The 18,178-nt window shown below is 40.6% G+C and overlaps 1 protein-coding gene across 1 annotated transcript in view; it reads right to left on the bottom strand.

Moving 5' to 3' along the window:
- Positions 1–7,591: 7,591 nt before the first annotated feature.
- Plch1 (phospholipase C eta 1) overlaps positions 7,592–18,178 on the bottom strand; it is a 202,996-nt gene continuing 192,409 nt past the window's right edge. The window contains exons 19-24 of the mRNA XM_051198667.1: positions 16,536–16,620; positions 14,937–15,083; positions 14,539–14,618; positions 12,958–13,017; positions 12,170–12,524; positions 7,592–9,850 (exon numbers count right to left, since the gene is read on the bottom strand). Of these exons, the coding sequence (XP_051054624.1) occupies positions 7,770–9,850; positions 12,170–12,524; positions 12,958–13,017; positions 14,539–14,618; positions 14,937–15,083; positions 16,536–16,620 (2,808 nt within the window). The 3' untranslated portion in view covers positions 7,592–7,769. The remainder of the gene's footprint in view (positions 9,851–12,169; positions 12,525–12,957; positions 13,018–14,538; positions 14,619–14,936; positions 15,084–16,535; positions 16,621–18,178) is intronic.

An 18,178-nucleotide genomic window follows, 5' to 3' on the forward strand; every position in this document is an offset into this window, starting at 1 on the left:
GTGGGAGTGCAAACTTGTACAGCTACTTTGGAAATCAGTATGGCAGTTCCTCAGGAAAATGGGAATCAGTCTATCACAGGATCCAGCAATTCCACTCTTAGGCATATACCCAAAGGATGCACATTCACACAAGAAGGACATCTGCTCAACTATGTTCATAACAGTATTATTTGTAATAGAGAGAACCTGGAAGCAACCTAGATGCTCCTCATCTGAAGAATGGATACAGAAAATATGGTAATTTATACAATGGAGTACTACTCTCCAGAAAAAACAATGGTATCTTGAAATTCAAAAATGGATGGAACTAGAAGGAACAGCCCTGACTGAGGTAACCCCGATACAGAAAGTATGTACTCTTTTATAAGTGGATATTAGACACAGAGCAAAGGATAACCAACCTACAATCCACAACCCCAGAGAAGCTAGGAAACAAAGAGGACCCTAAGAGAGACATACATGGACACCCTCATCCCAGAAAAGGGGAAAGGGGCAAGACCTCTTTAATAAATTGAAAGCATGGGGAGAGGGGGAAGAAGAGAGGAGAAGAGGAGAGGAGAAGGGAAGAGGGAGGAGAATAGGAAGGATCAGGAAGGCTGAGCTGAGGAAAAGAAAAGAGAAGGAAACCAAGGAAAGAGATACCTTAATAGGGGGAATCATCATGGGCTTAATGGGAAATATGGCACTAGGGAAATCTCCAGTGATCCACAAGTATGACCCCAACTAAGAATCTAAGCAATGATGGAGAGGCTACCTTAAATGCCCTTCCCCTATAATGAGATTGATGACTACCTTAAATGCCATCAAAAAAGCCTTCATCTAGTACCCGATGAAAGCAGAACCAGAGATCCACAGCTAAGCACCGAGCCAAACTCCTGAAATCCAGCTGTAGAGAGAAGTGATGAGCAAAAGGGTCAAGACCATTCTGGAGAAACCCACGGAGACAGCAGACCTGAGCAAGTGGGAGCTCACGGACCCTAAACTGACAGCTCCAACCTGCATAAGACCAAACCAGGCCCCCTGAATGTGAATGTCTGTGGGCAGTCTATGGGGCCTCAGGCAGTGGAACCAGTATTTATCCCTAGTGCATGAATGAGTTTTGGGAGCCCATTCCCCATGGAAGGATACTCTCTCAGCCTAGATACACAGGGGAGGGCCTAGGCCCTGCCCCAAATGATGTGACAGACTTTGATGATCCCCCACAGGAGGCCTTGCCCTCCCTGAGGAGTGGATGGGGGAGGGAATAGGGAGTTGGGGGGGATGGTAGGACAGGAGAGAGAGGGAACTGAGATTGGTATATAAAATAGCTTTTAATTTAAATAAAAATTAATTTAAAAAAAGAAGGAAGGATGGAAAGAGAAAGAAGGAAGGAAGGAAGGGAGAAAGAAAGAAAGAAAGGAAGGAAGGAAGGAAGGAAGGAAGGAAGGAAGGAAGGAAGAAAGAAAGAAATTACCTCTAACAAATCCCAGAGCATCATAGAAGTTTAGGCTAAAGACTATCTCACGATGAATCCAATATAACTAAGGGTCTACCCTGTGATAGTTTTTCACATCTAGTTTTCCATACATAATAGGACAGATATACTTCAAGTTGGCTCTTGGTTTCCTACTATATGAATTAAATGATAGTAGGGTAGAAAAAGACTACTTACTGTTAGTCTTTCAAAATGTAATGAATTCTTCCTCCAGGCCAAGGCTTTAAAACGGAAGCTCTATATCCTCCCAGGAAAGCTTCAGAATTAAGTACCAAGAGAAGCTCAAAAGAATTTAAGGATGGCAATTCCTGTGTCTCCTATGTCATTCATCTGTTTATGATCGTATGATCTTCAAATACAACACACTTCCAGAGTACTCCAATTATAACTTCTGGGCCAGACAGTGGTTTTTTTTTTTTTTTTTTTTTTTTTGTTTGTTTGTTTTTTTTTTTTTTCCCAGCAAGTAAACTCAACATCTATCACTTAGTTTGTGGCTACTATTTTGCTAAATCCTTTTTTCCTGGCTCTTAGCAGTTGAGAATACCAAAAGCAATCCATCTTTACTTTTATAAGACACACAGTAACCCTCACTGCTGTGCTATCCAGGACCTGTTATTTTTCTTGCTACCTGAAAGAAGACATTTGCAGTGAACACAGCCATCTTCACAGTCCACAGGCGTGTTAACAGTCTTCTGCATTGACTGACATTTTTCTGATTGGATTCAATACAGATGATATCACACAGTCTCAAATGACCTGACAAGACTGTCAGTAGGTAGATGAGTAGTACCTCATAATTAAGAGGGCTGAAGCATCAGTGAGTGAAACTCTTAGAGGACAGTGGTCTGAAACATGCAGGGACATATTCTATAGAGTGAAGCCTGAGAAACTATAGCAAACGATGTGACTCTGCAACTACAGCTGTCCTCAGTGAGTGGAGAATCAATAGGAAATGGCTGAGAAGCATAGGGTTTGGCAGATGGCTCAGCGAAGTAAGCCAAGTGCTTACTATCCAAGTATGAGGACCAACGTTCTCATCCTGAGTTTATGTAGAATGTCAACTATAGAGGTGTGCACCTACAATCCTGGTGCTAGAAGACAGAAACAGTAGGTTCACTAGAGCTTGCTAGCCAGCCAGTCTAGACAATGGGTAAGCTCTAGGATCAGTGAGAGACCCCCTCGTCAAACAATAAAGTGGGTCATGTTAGAGGAAGTCATGCCTTCTAACAGGCTCCAGGTCCTAAATGTTTATTTCTTGGAACCTTAATAGTTCCATAGGCTAAGGACAAAGTCTTTAATATACAAGCTTGTGGGAAGCATCCTAGAGCAATGTATGGTAGAACTCCTACATATCAAGGATAAGGGACTGTGTCAAGACAGATAAACAACTTAGGGGGCTGATGTATTCAGTGAATGTGTGGGAAAATAAGTAGGTAACAAGAGAAAGGCACCAGCTATGGCTATGGACCTTCTGCAGTGGTGGGGATAATAGCTCAGTTTACTAATCTTGTTTTTTTTTTCTAGTTGTTTTGTTTTTTGAGACAGGGCTTCTGTGTGCTAGAACTCACTCTGTAGACCAGGCTGTTTTCAAAGTCACAGAGATCTGCTTGACTCTGCTTCCAGAGAGAGTGCTGGGACTAAAGGAGTGCACCCAGCTCAATTTGCTAATCATAAAGTATGAAACTGACCACCATATTGTACAGAAGGACTGGCCATCTATCTCTTTTCTTGAGGTAGTGAAGGTCTCTTGTCCTCATATAAGAGCCAGTACAGAAAAATCAGCCAGATGAAAGGGATTATACAGTAAACAAGACCCAGCTGTGGATCACTCTAGCTCTTTCTATTCCATCCCTCTGAAAGTCAAGAGTCGGCATGGCTTTCGGCTAGTAAGCTGTTCCCACAGCTGTTGAGGCTGAATTACTGCAGCTGCCACCATCATTGCCATCATTGAGCTGTCCCCGTTTGCAGTACCAGATAAGATGGGGACAGGTGCACTAAGGGGGCCCAGCTCTGCAGTGGATGTCTGGAGGGGATGCAAAGAACAAGCTAGACTCACACAAGTTTATGCCTCATAGGGTCCACTGAAAGTGGAGGGGAAGGTCAAAGAACGTAGTGACATGCACTTTCCATCCTCCTTCCCTATTGCAAGCTGCTCTTAGATGAAATCTTTCATATGACTTCTTTGAAAGTCATCCTACAACCCTAACTCACTGACCTTTCTGATCATCTCGTAATTTATGCCTTTGTATTTTCCTTCCCTGCTTAGTCCTCTTTCCAACTTCATTCTCATTTTCCTGGGAATATTCCCTCAACTTTCAGTAATTTTAGCAGGTTAGAATTTGCTGAGGATTTTAAGATTAAGAGTTTAGCTAGTTTTGCTTTTAAAAGTAACTTGTGGGCTGGCAAGCAGCTCAAAGGGTAAAGGTGATTGCTGTGCAAGTCTGAAAACCTCAGTTGATCCCTGAAACCCACATAAAAGTGGAAGGAAGGAGCTAGTTACACAAAGCTGTCCTCTAACTTCTGCAAAGGTGCTACTCAAACAAGAAAAAATAAATTATTTGGATTCAGGCATAGAGAATACTATTAACTTGTTTCCCTACATCTTTGACATGTGCCATAGCTAGTCATCTAGACATGAAACAGTACCAATTCATCTTCTCACCTCAACCAGCTGGTGGCACCATAAAATAGTCTTCATCTTCAAACAGGAAACAAGTAGCTGCCTAGAGTGGTTGTTAACTACATGTCTACTAAAGTCTTCTGAAAGGGCAATGTGTATAAGGGAAGCCAACTAATGTAAGAGATGGAACACTCCTGCTTAGCTTCTTCCTATCCCACCAGGACCTTTAGCAAATCACAGAATGAGACTCACTTTCTAAGTCTATGAACTGGGAATAAGATCATCTCTTCACCAGACTACTGGGAGCATATGGGATGCCCCAAATGTAAAACTCTGTGCCACAGCACGCTATATGATGCCAGCTACTTCCCAGCAAGCAACCAAGTAAATTAAAAGGGGACAAAAGAAGGGATGGATAGGAACAGGGCAAAGTAAGCAACATATGGAGAGATCAATGGTCATAACCACACAAAGCATTTGGAACCAGGTCCCATGCTTCTGAGAGCATAACAAATAGATGTTGTACTCTCATGCAGTTTTCTTTCACATATCTCGGAAGCTTTTCATTCACCGATTTATCTAACATTTAATAGATGCACATACATGCCAGATCCTAAACTAGGAATAGGTCATGAGGCATGGTCACTAGGTGTGAGCATGTCTGTTAACACAATACTGTGGAATCTGTAGTGCTTTGGAGTTTTAATCACTTTAGAAGAACTGAGCAAACTTCTATGAAGTTATAGACCTTATTTTGTGACAGGCTCAGATAAAGGATTTTAAGTGGGAAATGTTGCTTGGTCAGATTCATGCTAAGTAATTTTGCTTCAGTCCTCTGTAGATGTCGTTACTGTCACAAAGAGCACTTAACAGTGGCCTCACTACTCAGACTTGGAACATGCAACACAGCCTCTAACAAAAAAAAGCAGCAAGAACATTTTGAACCTCCACAGGGCTTGTCATAAGCTGGAGTGCCAGAGACTAGCAGCTTCCTACACATTCGGTGTTGGAAAGCTTGTTAATAAATACCTCGGTTGAGACTTCACTTGTGTGGTTTTCTTGGGACTGAGTCAGTCCCATATCTATCCTCTCAATGAACAGGTGAAATCTTAATAAGCAGGATCTGAACATCAGATGACTTTATTAAAATGGGAGCTTTATTGCCTCCTCTTGGTTATTATGCAATTCTCAAATGACTGTCATGGAATTGGTTTCCTGTTTCCCTTCTTTTCCTGTGTTCTGTCAGTTGGTAGAAGACTATAGCATGTGTGTGGCCAAAACAAAACAAAACAAAACTATGGACACCAAGAGGACTCCTGTATTACCTAGCTCCGGGCCTTAAACATTCACATAATGACAAGACACATGATTTTTCTTTCCTGTTTTTTTTTTTTTTTTTTTTTCTGTTTGGACTACATAAAAAAAAAAAAAAAAAAAAAGCAGCTAACGTCTATTTTTAGCAATTTAATTTCAAAAACTCTGTATTACATCAGGTCATCTAAAGTAAAATAATAAAAAATTAGTCAAGGTCTCAGGATAGAACATTAGAGGTTCAAAGGCCACAAAACAGAAAGACTTCAAGCTCATTAAGGGCAGAAAAATGGGCTTTGGTCCCTTTCATCTTGATACACCTACCTCCAAAAAATTTTCAGTATTTGTAAAAAAAAAAAAAAAAAAAAAAAAAAGATAATTCCCAGGTTAGGGAAAAAATTCCCAGGTTAGGGAAAAGCTAAGAGTTGGCACTGAGGGAAGCAGGGACCGACTACTCCCCACACCACAAACTTACCACGCACGAATGTGCCTGTGCGTGCTCATGTGCGCGCGCACGTGCATGCGCACGCACGCGCGCACACACACACACACACACACACACACACACACACACCAGACCATCTCACTTTCCCCATGTTAGTGACAACTACCACCACTGGACTAGTTGCCAGGAATTATTTTCAAGCTTGCAAATCCATACCAAATGCACAAAAATCATTCTATCTGATAACCGTTTAAGTTATCTTACAAATAAATATGCTCTTCAGTATAATGATGGGATTCAGTGGTTAAGAGCACTTGTTGCTCTTACAGAGGACCCAGCTTCTGTTCCCAGCATCCACATAGGGCAGCTCACAACTATCTGTTAATTCCACTTCCAAAGGATCCACCTCCCTCTTCAGCCCTCCTCAGGCATGAGACACACACCTGTTGTACCTACATGCAAGTAAAATCTACAACACATAAGTATATCTAATAAATAAAGCCAAAATGGGTATTTCTTCAACATAAGGAAAATACCCAGAGACATAAACTGCTGTGTGAAAGCATCCCTGACAGTGAACATTCCTAATTCTGCTACAAGTACATAGAAAGGAAGACAAATGCAAGCACTCCTCCTCACTCAACAGTTAACACACACATTCCAGCTGTAGTTTTACTTGTTTTTGCTTTATAAATAAAACCACCAGGTGTTCAAAAATCTGTTTTAATTATGTTTTTATGAAGTCCAGGAGGAACATCATTGTAATTAATGGTACAAAAAGCAAATGACACTTGAACATGCAATAAAAAAATGGATTCACAATGAAAATAATATATGTCAGTACTAAAATATAGTTACTTGGTTCCCTAAAGGGAAAGGGTTTCTTTTAATTATCTATTCACTTGGATTATGAGAAAATAATTTTCTTTTTCTTGAAATCTTTGGGGAAGTTTTCTGTTTGTACTACTCTGAGTTTCAAGTCTAATACAAGTCTCTCTGTGTCCTTCCTTTCTCTTCCTTCCTTCCTTCCTTCCTTCCTTCCTTCCTTCTTTTCTTCTTGGGAGACAGGGTCTTACTATGTAGATGTGGTTGACCTGGGCCCTACCATGTAAATGAGGCTTGGCCTCAAACTCAGAGATCCATCTGCCTCTTCTGGGATTAAAGGTGTGAACCACCATACCTAGCTAGAAGTCTCTCATTCTGAAAGCCATTATTTGCAATCTATTATATCAGAGATACTTCAAAACATACTTCAAAAGTATGACAGACAGCGTGGCAACTGGATTCTTGTTACATACAAAGCCATTAGCGAAAATGTGTAACAAAATTTATGCAAAACAAACCATTTTGTCCTTATATACAGAAGTTCACTTCCTTCCTTACATCCTATTATAAAAGGGGTTTAGGGATAGAAAGATGCCGTCCATCTTAGTGGAATTCCCATTTTTGGTGGGGTGAGGAAATCATAGAGGACAAGGTAACTATTCTGAACACTTCTTTTAAATGAGTCATAAAACTGAATCTGGGTCTAATGTTAAAGAGCTCAACACTCATAGAGTAATAACGACAGCCTCTGGGACAGTGACCCAAGGACAAGGGAAAGAGGGTTTTTGTTTTTGTGTGTGTGCAACATGCGCACGCTGTGACCCACACTTCTGAGAAGTTTCACATCGAGGGCATGCATATATTTCATACTGACACAATTTATAATACTTTGGGGGAAAGGGATCATGGGCTCAGAATCTATACACAAATGCAAGAAGTGAGAGAACACATGAAGTCAAAGGGAGACCAAAATACAAGTCCAAAAATACATTTGAAAATGATCTCAAAGCCAAGGATTGTACTCACTGACAACGGAAAAATTCTAACATCCTATAGAATATCATGTAAACAATGAAAATGCAGCTTTATATAATTCACAGCCTCAAAAGGAAATAAATTTCTGGTTTGTCATCACTGCTTGGCTCGGTCTGCAGAACTGAATTATCTGAACAAAACTGGTCCACATAGCCATACCGAAGGGCTGCGCATGCTCCCTCTGGGATGCCTCGACCCTCCAGGCCACCAGCCTTCACGTTTCTCAGGTAGCTTGCAATATATGAGCCCGTGGAGTGTCGGTTCACGGCCACAGCAGGAGCGGAAGGTTTACTTCTAAGAACCACTCCTCCTTTAGCGTTGTGTGTCACAGCTTTTTGCTTGCCAGCTTCCTGCTTCTCCTTGGCACGACTGGCAATGTTGCGTACTCTGCTCTGACTTCTTGATGACAACTTTCTGACTAATGCCCTGGGACATTGGTTGACATCCTGCTTAGAATACAGCACTTGACAGCTGTCTTCTTGGTCAAAGGACACCAGCTTTCGGAGCTGTTCAGTTAGGGCATCTAAAGGCTCTAATGACTTTGTCTTCATAGTCACACCCTTGTCTCTACCACTGTTTGTCACAAAACTCCTACTAATACATTGATATTTACTTTCAAAATTGCAAGCAATGTCCTCTGATGTTAAGTCCCCCAGACTTTTAGATTTGCAAGGACTTGGCAGTTTCAAAGCAACTAAGGGAGCATATGTTGATTGCGTGGGTGTGGGGGCATGCACATCTGGAACCCTAGGCTGCTGGGGCCCACAGATTTGGTTCGTTTTTGCATCTGAACTTGAGAAGTGGTTATACACAAAGCCAGCACCCTGATAGGTTAGACGAGAGATACTTTGATTTTTGACACCTTGAAGAGTGTTGAATATTTCAGGAGTAGAAGAGAGGAGCGTCTCTTTACAGTAGCCATTCCTCAAGCCTCTCTGGATGTGTTCCCCCATCTCCTGGCTACACTTTAGTTCTAGTGGAGAAACAAGTTGATTCAGACCCTCTCTACCATCATCACAGGTTGTTAAAGACAGGTTTTCAGATTCTCCATCGATTTCCACAAGGCTGCTTTCTGCAGAATTCACACAGAAAGCAGGATCTGATATTACATCTTCCAGGGCCATCTCAGTGGAAAGAGCAGGGCCACTCATTACTTGTCTCTGGTCCTTCCTGTGAATGGGACTTTTGGGAAACTGGTCAGGTGAAGCATCCAAGGACCCAGGAAAGTTGCCTTCCATGACCCTTGACTTGGTTTTATCAGAAAGGCCATTACCTGGTTTGGATTTAGAGATGGGTGAGCTGATCATTTTACAACCGACTATGGTATTTGCAGGTTTGGTGGTCTCAGCACTAGAGAACTTGATCAGCTCAGGAGATGAGCACGAGGAGGCCTTGGGTTTTTCCTGGGAAAAACCATGCTTGAAGGGTGTTTGTAGGCCCAGTGTGATAGGCAAAGGAGCACCTCCTGACATGGCATCCATGCAAAGCAGATGAGAACCCACAGCAAGGTTAGCCCCATGGTTGCTGTCTTCAAACTGGCCAATCAGAGCTGAAATGGAACTGCCCGGCTCATTCTCATTTGTTAAAGTAACATCATCAATGAGATTGGAAACTTCAGTGTCCTGAAGAATAGCCGTTGAATGCAAATCAGGGACATCAGAGCAGAGCACAGAGACATCGGATAGAGAAAAGGATGTTGCAGCTCGGCCCTTGGTCCTGCTGCCTTCCAGGTTCTCCATCTCCAGAGCACTTTGAGAAAGAACACTTTCAGACAACATGCTTTTCCCTTCTCCTAAGCCCCCAGTATGCCCTTTTTCATTGGTTTTCGTCCCAGGGAGATCTTGTGGTCTCTTTGTTGCAGGATCATGTACCGAATGCTGCCTTGGAGAGAGGAATTTAGGAGGACAGTGGTTTTCCTGGCCATCACTTATCACATTTGGCTTGGTTCTTCCACCCTTTGGACATGGTCCTCCACACTGTTTTGTGACTGCTATGCTGGCAGTTGAAACAGTGCCATCCCTTTGGTTAGCATCTTTGTGGAGGAGGGTACTGGAGGAGAAGGATAATTTTTTGTTGAAATTTGAAAACTGTTGGTCTTTTATAGTTGCCTCCCCCTTTCTTCTGGCATCCTTGTCCTCTCCTAAATAAAACAAACAGCATTTTAGGTAAAGTGTATCACTTCATGTAGGCACTGCCTACACTCATGTTTGTCTTGACACAGACAAATGGAAAATGTAAATCTGTTTTACATTGTGACAGAATATAATTATGGATAAGCAGAAGTTTGCAACACAGTGTCTGTGTGATGGATAAATGGTAAGATATATTTATAGGAACTTCACTGAGCTTCCTTTTGAACCATTACATCAGCTGAGGATGTAATATTCATTGTCCAGAAAATGTCAATGAGTTACTATGCTTTCACAGTGAGTATTACCTTACGCTGCTTCCTATTCAGATCTGTACTACACAGAAGCATGGCAATAAAAACAGAACAAGACAGCTCTGTTAAACAATGCACTATGGTACCTGCAAACAAGACACTATCAGCTTTCAAAGTCATACATATATTAGCAACAGGCAAACCACAAATGATAGCATTTTTAAAGACATTTTGGCAAAATATTTAATCTAACCAATTAATTTCTAACACAGGTTGAAAGGTACATGTGCCCAAAATTATTAATATCTATTGGCTTAAAGTGAAAAGATAACCAGTTGTCAATTGCATATCACTACTAACATTTAATATTCTGTTGATAGTACTCTTTGCTTCAGTACAAAAAATTCTGTTACATTCTTCCTCACTTCACCTCCAAAGTGGTAGTAATGGTAATTAAAGAACACTATAAAAACATATAATTCATAGTAATCCAGGATACCTTATCCTATTTGCTATATGCTAAGGCAATGCTCAATGTTCAATTATTTTTGATCTGATTCTTTAATTGCCTATTAATTCTTCTAAAGTCATGGAATATGGATAAAGAATCTTTTCAGTAAAGTATTTTCTCACTAGAAATTTAATCATCATATAAAATATCCCATAGCATCACTTCAGAAAAGGCCATTTTTGTAGAGAGACAAGACCTTTTAGAGTTTTGTATTCTGCTTTTTCTCTACCTAATTTTCTTTCTGCAATTATCTGGGTTCTCTGCAGTGATCAAGTATCGTTCCATATTTGCTGTAGGTTTAATGCTATGATTAATTATTATATCTTTATATCCTTTTAAATGTAGGAAAAAAAGCCATCATCTTGCTCTTGTTTCCAAGCACATCTTCTTGGCTTCTCATCTGCTGCAGTTATGACTAGTTAGTGCAGATTTCTACTGGACATAGCTTTACTTTGCTGGAATAGGTTTTGGATAAATGTAATGCCACATATGTTCTCTCTTCTCTGACACCACTCTTGCAAAATTTTGAACATTTTTCCAGTGCTAGGTAGACTCAAGGGCCTTGCAAACTAGGAAATTGTCAAGCTCTCCCCTTTCTTCTGATAAAGTATTCAAGAACTGCCTTTTTTTTCTCCTAGAACATCTTGCAATAAGAACCAATACAAGCAAAATAGCTTTTGTGGGAAAACAAATCACTGAGATTATATTGTTTGGAAAAAAAAGACTGATTTTGCTAAAATGCAAAACAAGGTATTATATTCTACTTGTTTAAGGTATTTCCAGAAACAGTCAGTGGACACAGTTTGGAAGGGGAGTCATAGACACAAATTCCAGAGCTTCTTGTCACTTTGTCATTGCTTGTCATCAGGTTGCTCATATGAGTCCATCATACTCCAAGGTAAGGAAAAATATAGCTCCCAATTCCCACACTTGTAGAGTCTGCAACCAAGCAAGAGGCATGTGTGTGTCTCCTTCCCTGCCACTGTATAGAGCTGGAAGTGAGATCATAGGTTGAAAATGCAGGCTCAACCAAACCTTAAGGAAGAAAAAGTTTTCCAAATGCAGCCAGCGACTGGCTCTTAACAGTGTCCTTTCAACATAAATATTTCCAACCACACACACACACACAAAAAGTTTTACATAGTGAAAAGTGATATAGCTACAGCTCAATCTAAGAAAGGCCAAGGATGGTTCTATCCCACCTTGGGACAATCTAAAAATGGGACCTCTTTAACCCCTTGTCCCTGACCTAGAAAACCACCATGCAGAAAACCAACAGGCTATTTGTATTTTGTAGGTTTCCCTTCCCTCTCAAATTGGCATGCCCGAGGCCATCACACTGATGCTCTTCCACTTAACCACATGTGTTAATGATATTTCATGGCCATAGCAGAGGAAGAAATAGCTTACTTTCTATTTTCTTACCCAAAGTATAAAATCTTCTTGCATAGCGTTAATATCAGAAATTGTTTATTTTTCAGAATATTTTAACTGCAAAATGGCAACCATGTTGTAACGAACACAAGGGACAAAAGAGCAGCTTAGAGAAACTGAAAGCATCTTACCCAGAGAATTTTCTTTTCCATCCGTGTCTTTTGCTGCTTCGGATAAAGGTAGTGACAAAGCTCCCAGAAGACTCTTGTCAACAGGCATAGAGACAGGGCGTACTTGCAGACTCCGTGTGGTCCTCCTAAGGACACCGTCTTGATCTCTTGTGGCCTCAGAGACAGAATCTTTTATTTCAACCATTTCTTGGAAGCCCACTTTGCTTTTTTTCCTGCCTTTGGCTGGAGCACTGGCTGTACGTCGCAGAATTCTATCTCCAATTGATCGCTTGCGAATATAATGGGAGTTGTTTTCCGAAGAACTGTGCCTGGGATTCTTATTGAACAGACCCTTCAGACCTTGGAGCTGTCTATTCTGAGGACAAAAGAAAAAGGACCAACCACAAATTAAGCACATGTCACCCTAAGAAGAATTTGAGTTTGAAATGGCAGCTCCATGAAGAATGAATGTGAAATTTTACAGCCATTGATTGGAGGATGTTCAAAATAAGAAAACAGCTCACAGTGGGTTCATACAAGACCATGCACAGCTCATCAACTTCATTCTGTGAGGAAGGCAGTCTTTCAAGTTCATGGACAACCTTTCCAGAACTTTCCTACCCAGAGATGATAAAATGGTAGAAAAGTTTCCACTGGTAACAAGCTGACAAGACTTCAGCAGCCTTCAAGCAACAAATATGTGTTTCAAAATGGTAAGCAGAAGATGGAGAAGACATGAGGAGGCATGCCACCACAGTCATTTAAAAAGAATGTGCCAGTAAGAATGCAGGGTCATGCTGAGAAACTACCTTTGTAGCTCCTAGAAAGTGCAATATGGTATAACTGGGGTTGAGGATTAAAGGGCTCCACTGCAAGGGAGAAAACAAAAACAAAACAAGACACAGTTTGGGCTCATTCAAGTAGATGGAGTCAGTAAAGATAAAAGAATAGTGCGCACACCAGCATAAGCCCACTCACCCACTTCTAAGAATGTCCCATCTTCTGCTCATTCCTTGTTCAACCCAATACCATAATGTTATGGTATGAGCACCCCAACCCAGACATACATTGGAAATAATAAATGGCCCAAAACTGGCCATTTATTTCGGAATGAAACAAAGGTTATATAAAATACTTTATTTGTATTTTATTTCCGTGCTAAGTTTTAAACAAATGCTGGGTGCCTTATTGTTTTGTCCCACCCTGATTAAAAGTTAGAGACACTGTTCAGTTAAACTGGCTTTCTGGAATTCAGGCATCATCTTACAATCATTTATATGCTTCTACTTAGTCTAACAGAAAGAGCCCAACAAGCTGTATAAACAGGAACTCAAGATGGGAAGTTTGTACCTTCAGCATTTTCAGAAATAAAAAATTCTGTGTTCCCTTCTGCCAACTGATACAAGCCTAACCTACAGTCAGTCCCAACTCAGTTCCCAGTTGGATGGCAGCCACAGTGACACTGATATAAGCCAATTGTATGCTTGTTTACTCCATGCCCCGCAGCTTTCAAAGAATGGCAAACTTACTTATGAGGCCAGTACTATTTTTATCTCACATTTACATTTGGAGAGTGAGTTCACAGAGAATACTCGGTGAGAAGCTCCAAGCAGCAGAAACTAGGGTAACAAGCAGTGTGGGGCAATCCTGGGCACTGTGCCATTCCACATTCCCTCCAAGTCAGATCTGGTCCTGAAAACCCATAACAGGGGCCAACTCTCCAACACTTGGCATAACCATGTGCTGGTGTCCAAAGCACCATCCCAAAACACAGTGAAGGGAGAAACAGCTAGGAAGAACTAGGTACCTCTGTAATATTTTGTCTCCCTTTCTCCCTGCTTGACTCTCTCTATCTTCTTCTCCTCTGTCTTCATCTCACTTTCATCCTAACTCCCCCATTGCCTCTCCCCACTCTTTTCCTCTCTCCATTTCTTCTGTGGGTACTTTTAAATCCATTCATATTTTTTTGATTTTTCAATTTACAAGTTCCATACGAATGCCCTCTGCCAAGACCTGGCTGGAATCACAGCTAGATTAGCATAGTTCATTCATCAAACCTCTGAGACACATTTCCTACTGTAGAAAATGGGGTCATTTTAGAAATACAATAAAATTCAAGTTTTAACCGTCTTCATCATTTTCATAAAATGAGTGCCTGAACGTATAATAGTCTTCTCAATTCTATTTAACCTAGAGAGACTTTCTGGGAGGAAGGAACAAGCCCACCCCTGAACAGAGGAGGACAGGGACATGGCTGGAATGCTGCCTAAGCTTGTTGAGCTCTGCACAGACACCCACAAAAGAACACTTTGTCAAATGTATGTTTCTTTAGTGAAATCAGTAACTTTCTTGAGGATATACTACTGTTTTATGTCTACGGTCCTCCTCACCTTTCCAAAGATCTCATTGATTGTTATGTGAACAAAGATGGATGCTTCTGTGAGTCCTTCCAAGTAGACATGCCGGTAGCCTGTAGAAGCAAAAGGAATTGGTTCTTTCTGTCAAATTTGCATTTGGCTTTCCAGAGAGTACAAGAGAATTAGGTGTCTGTCTTAACTATCATTCCTCACATTTTATGTAGCATGCCATATCACATATATCATATATCACGATTTACCTAATGAATTTGACAAATATCCTATGCCCCATGTCACATATTAAATCTTCCAAAGAGAAACCAATAACCCAACATATGCTAGACCCTATATTCTTTTCTTACACAGTAGAAAACAAACAAAAACAAAACAGAAATAACCAATCTAGAGAGGAAAGTCCAGCCTATACGTACCAGGTACTAGGCTGCTGAAGGTCACGGTCCTTTGTCCCACAAAGTCTCTTCCAATAGGATCATGATCCCACACAAGGAACCGAACTAAAGCTATTTCTGGCATGTGAACTGTAAATGTTAGGGTTTCTTCCCACACAGGGTTAAATCCTTAGAGAAACAGGAATCAGAAAAATCAGAAAAAGCAAAGGGCTTGGCTGGAAATGATTTAGCAGCAATGTTTGTAGAACAGACAGTGAAAATTGCTTGTAATGGTTATTAAACTCATGAAAATGCCTGAACCTCTCCAGGATACCCTGCTGAAGCAGAACCTCCAAGTTTACCCCACTGCTAGAAAATAATTGGTAGGAAAATTGCCTGTAAATTATCACATCAATTCTATTAATCTCTGGTGCCCCATTGTATCAGAAAGCTTCTTAATTGTCATTAAAATGCTTCAATAAGCTCAAAAATTATAGTAGTGTTCTGAGTATTTTAGCAGAAGCATTACAGAAAGTTTTCCCTTGACAGAATCCTATTTCTCAGTTACCAAAGCTTTTCCTGCTAGAGAATCTAACTACCAGGACTATTACATGCAGTGTTCTGTAGCTTTCGATTCTGTTGTGTAAATATAGTCCTATACAATTCCTACGGAAACCCTGTAAGAGTAGCAGGGCAGAGACTTGTGGGTTTCCCTGTTTTGTTTTGTTTGGTTTGGTTTTTTTGAGACAGGGTTTCATTCAGTAGCCCAGGTTGGCTTTGAGTCCATTCCTGTCTCCACCTCCCATGTGCTGGGATTACAGACATGAGCCATCACACCCAGCTTATTTTTGTCTAAGTAAGAAAAATATACATACATTATCAAGTCTCAAACTACAACTTTTCAAATTTATACAAGTAACACATGCTTATACTTTTAGAAGTCCAAAATATCTGTTACTCATTACCATTACATTATATAGTTTAGAGAATTGCTGTTCACAGAAATGTGTTTAAGATCATATGGTGAGCAAGAGGCCCACATTAGACTGTGCACTGCATATCCTTAGGGGCTTCTCAGAATTGTTACTGGTACTCTGCCTGGTTTGCTAACACACATCTGCTGGGGAGGAATTAAGCCCAGGAACTTGCACACTTGACCCTTGATTGTTTTCCACTGTGCTGTGAGTCAATATATAAGCCCACTCCTTCCTTTCAATAAACGACATTCTGCATTCCAGCACTCCTGTTACACAAATGACCCACTGTCTTGTCTTTTATTTAAATCTCTAGGCCTTCACCTGATTAGTGAAACAGATTGTATCACGGGTGCTACAGATAATCTCTTTTGCTCACTGGGGGACTCTCTGATTTTCAGCCTGCCATTGAATGAGCTTGAGGCTTTCTATAGGGCACAGTGGTGATTCCTCCTGAATGCAGGTTTTGATAAAATTTACTTTCTTTTTCAGAAAGGAACCAGAACTTTACAGAGTGCATAGATTTTATCAGTGTGCTTAACATGCTTGCAGAAGGCAGGTACAGATCTCAGCCATCACACCTTTTACACAGGACATGTTTCCTCTCCAGTACAAACTGCAGCTGCAAGCGCACCTTCTCAAGAGTGCACACTGATCACCATCTTACCATTGTCATCCACCACACGAGTTTGATCCTTGCAACAGTCCACTGGCAGCCCAATAATTTCAACTTCAACGAAGGGGTCGATGATCTGTAGAAAAGGGAGGATGTATTATTGCTAATGTCACATGCATGAGTTAAATAAATTAGCCATATGTTCACATTTCAGTACCAGTAGATTTTAATACATGCTTACTCAAAGAATGTAGAACCATTATAGTATATTGAGATATATGAGTGAAGAGTGGAATTAAAACATTAAATTCTGTTGCCAATACTGGCTAATACTGCACAAGTTTTTATTCAAAGAACCTACAATTTCAGTTCCCAGTACATACTCAAGTGGAGTAAGAGGGTCACCCATGCACAGAAGCTCAGAGAAGTTGCAATCTTATGGCCAAACACTGGAAGCATCTTAAGTGTCTACCATGAGTAAAACGACTATATTATGCCAATGTTATAAAATCAAAATAAAAAACATTGAGAATTAATTACTTTTGTATCTCAGAAGACTGAAGAATGGTAAGAAATAAGAAATTGCATGTGACTTAATTGAAAAACAAAAGAAGATAGAGATAATTTGAGGATAATATAAAAATTAGATCTAGGTATTACATTAGATAATAATGTATTTGTTGTAGTTTTGCAGGAGAATGCCTTTGTTCTTCATCAAGTAGTGAGATAATGACTACCAAAGAAAGTAAACATAAACCCCCCAACATATTACTTACAAAATATGTATATATAAATTTTGCAGCACAGCATGTGCTACAAAATTTAATAATTAAATTAGTAAATTAAGAAGATTCACTGTACTATTCTTGTAGCTTTTCTGGTGCTAAAGACTTCTCAAAATGAAAAGCTTGAGAGACCAAAAAATGTGCATTCCTTTCTTCGGACACAAAGAAATAAGCATAAAACTTCTGGTTATTCCAATTAACAATTCCTGCTACTGAACACAGAGCAGAATGTAAAATTAAGAAAAGAAAAGGGGTCCATGGGAGACAGCTGCAGTAGACATGGAGGCAATAGCCCTGGCTGACGCATTGCTCTCTGATAACTGGGCATTGTGCTATCTGTTAGTAAGTATGGAGAGGCTAGAAAGAGCCATTACGAAGAGTGGAATGAGCCTAGGGAGGCAAAGTGTGTGTGTGTGTGTGTGTGTGTGTGTGTGTGTGTGTGTAACACAGTGCCACACTGCATCCACTACACACAGATCAGATACAGTTTGACACAAAGTATTCACATTGGTATGAACACACAGGGCTGTGTGGTTACATGACAGTTTCTTAGTGTGTGAGAGGTTGAAAGTACAGAGATTCCTGGACTGGTGTGTCATCCCTGGGAGGAGGACATGGAAACAGGACTAACTGGCTAGTGGGGAGAAAAGAAAAGGTTGCTGCATCCTGCAACAGAGGTACAGCAGCTGGTGACAGCAGTCTGTTTGTGGCCACAGAGCATGAGGATGAGGAGCAGCAGCAGCGAGGAAGATTGCTGGGCATATGAGATTTGGAAGCTAAAAGCATGCTTTGGATCATATTTCCCTCAATAATGAACTTAGCCTTCATTCTTTGCATCCTGGCTGCCAGCATTAATCTTGAACTGTGAACTAGTATCATGCCTTCAAGCCTCAAAATAGGTGATAATAC

The sequence above is a fragment of the Phodopus roborovskii genome, unplaced genomic scaffold (genome assembly GCF_943737965.1).
Source record: "Phodopus roborovskii unplaced genomic scaffold, PHOROB, whole genome shotgun sequence".
NCBI lineage: Eukaryota > Metazoa > Chordata > Mammalia > Rodentia > Cricetidae > Phodopus > Phodopus roborovskii.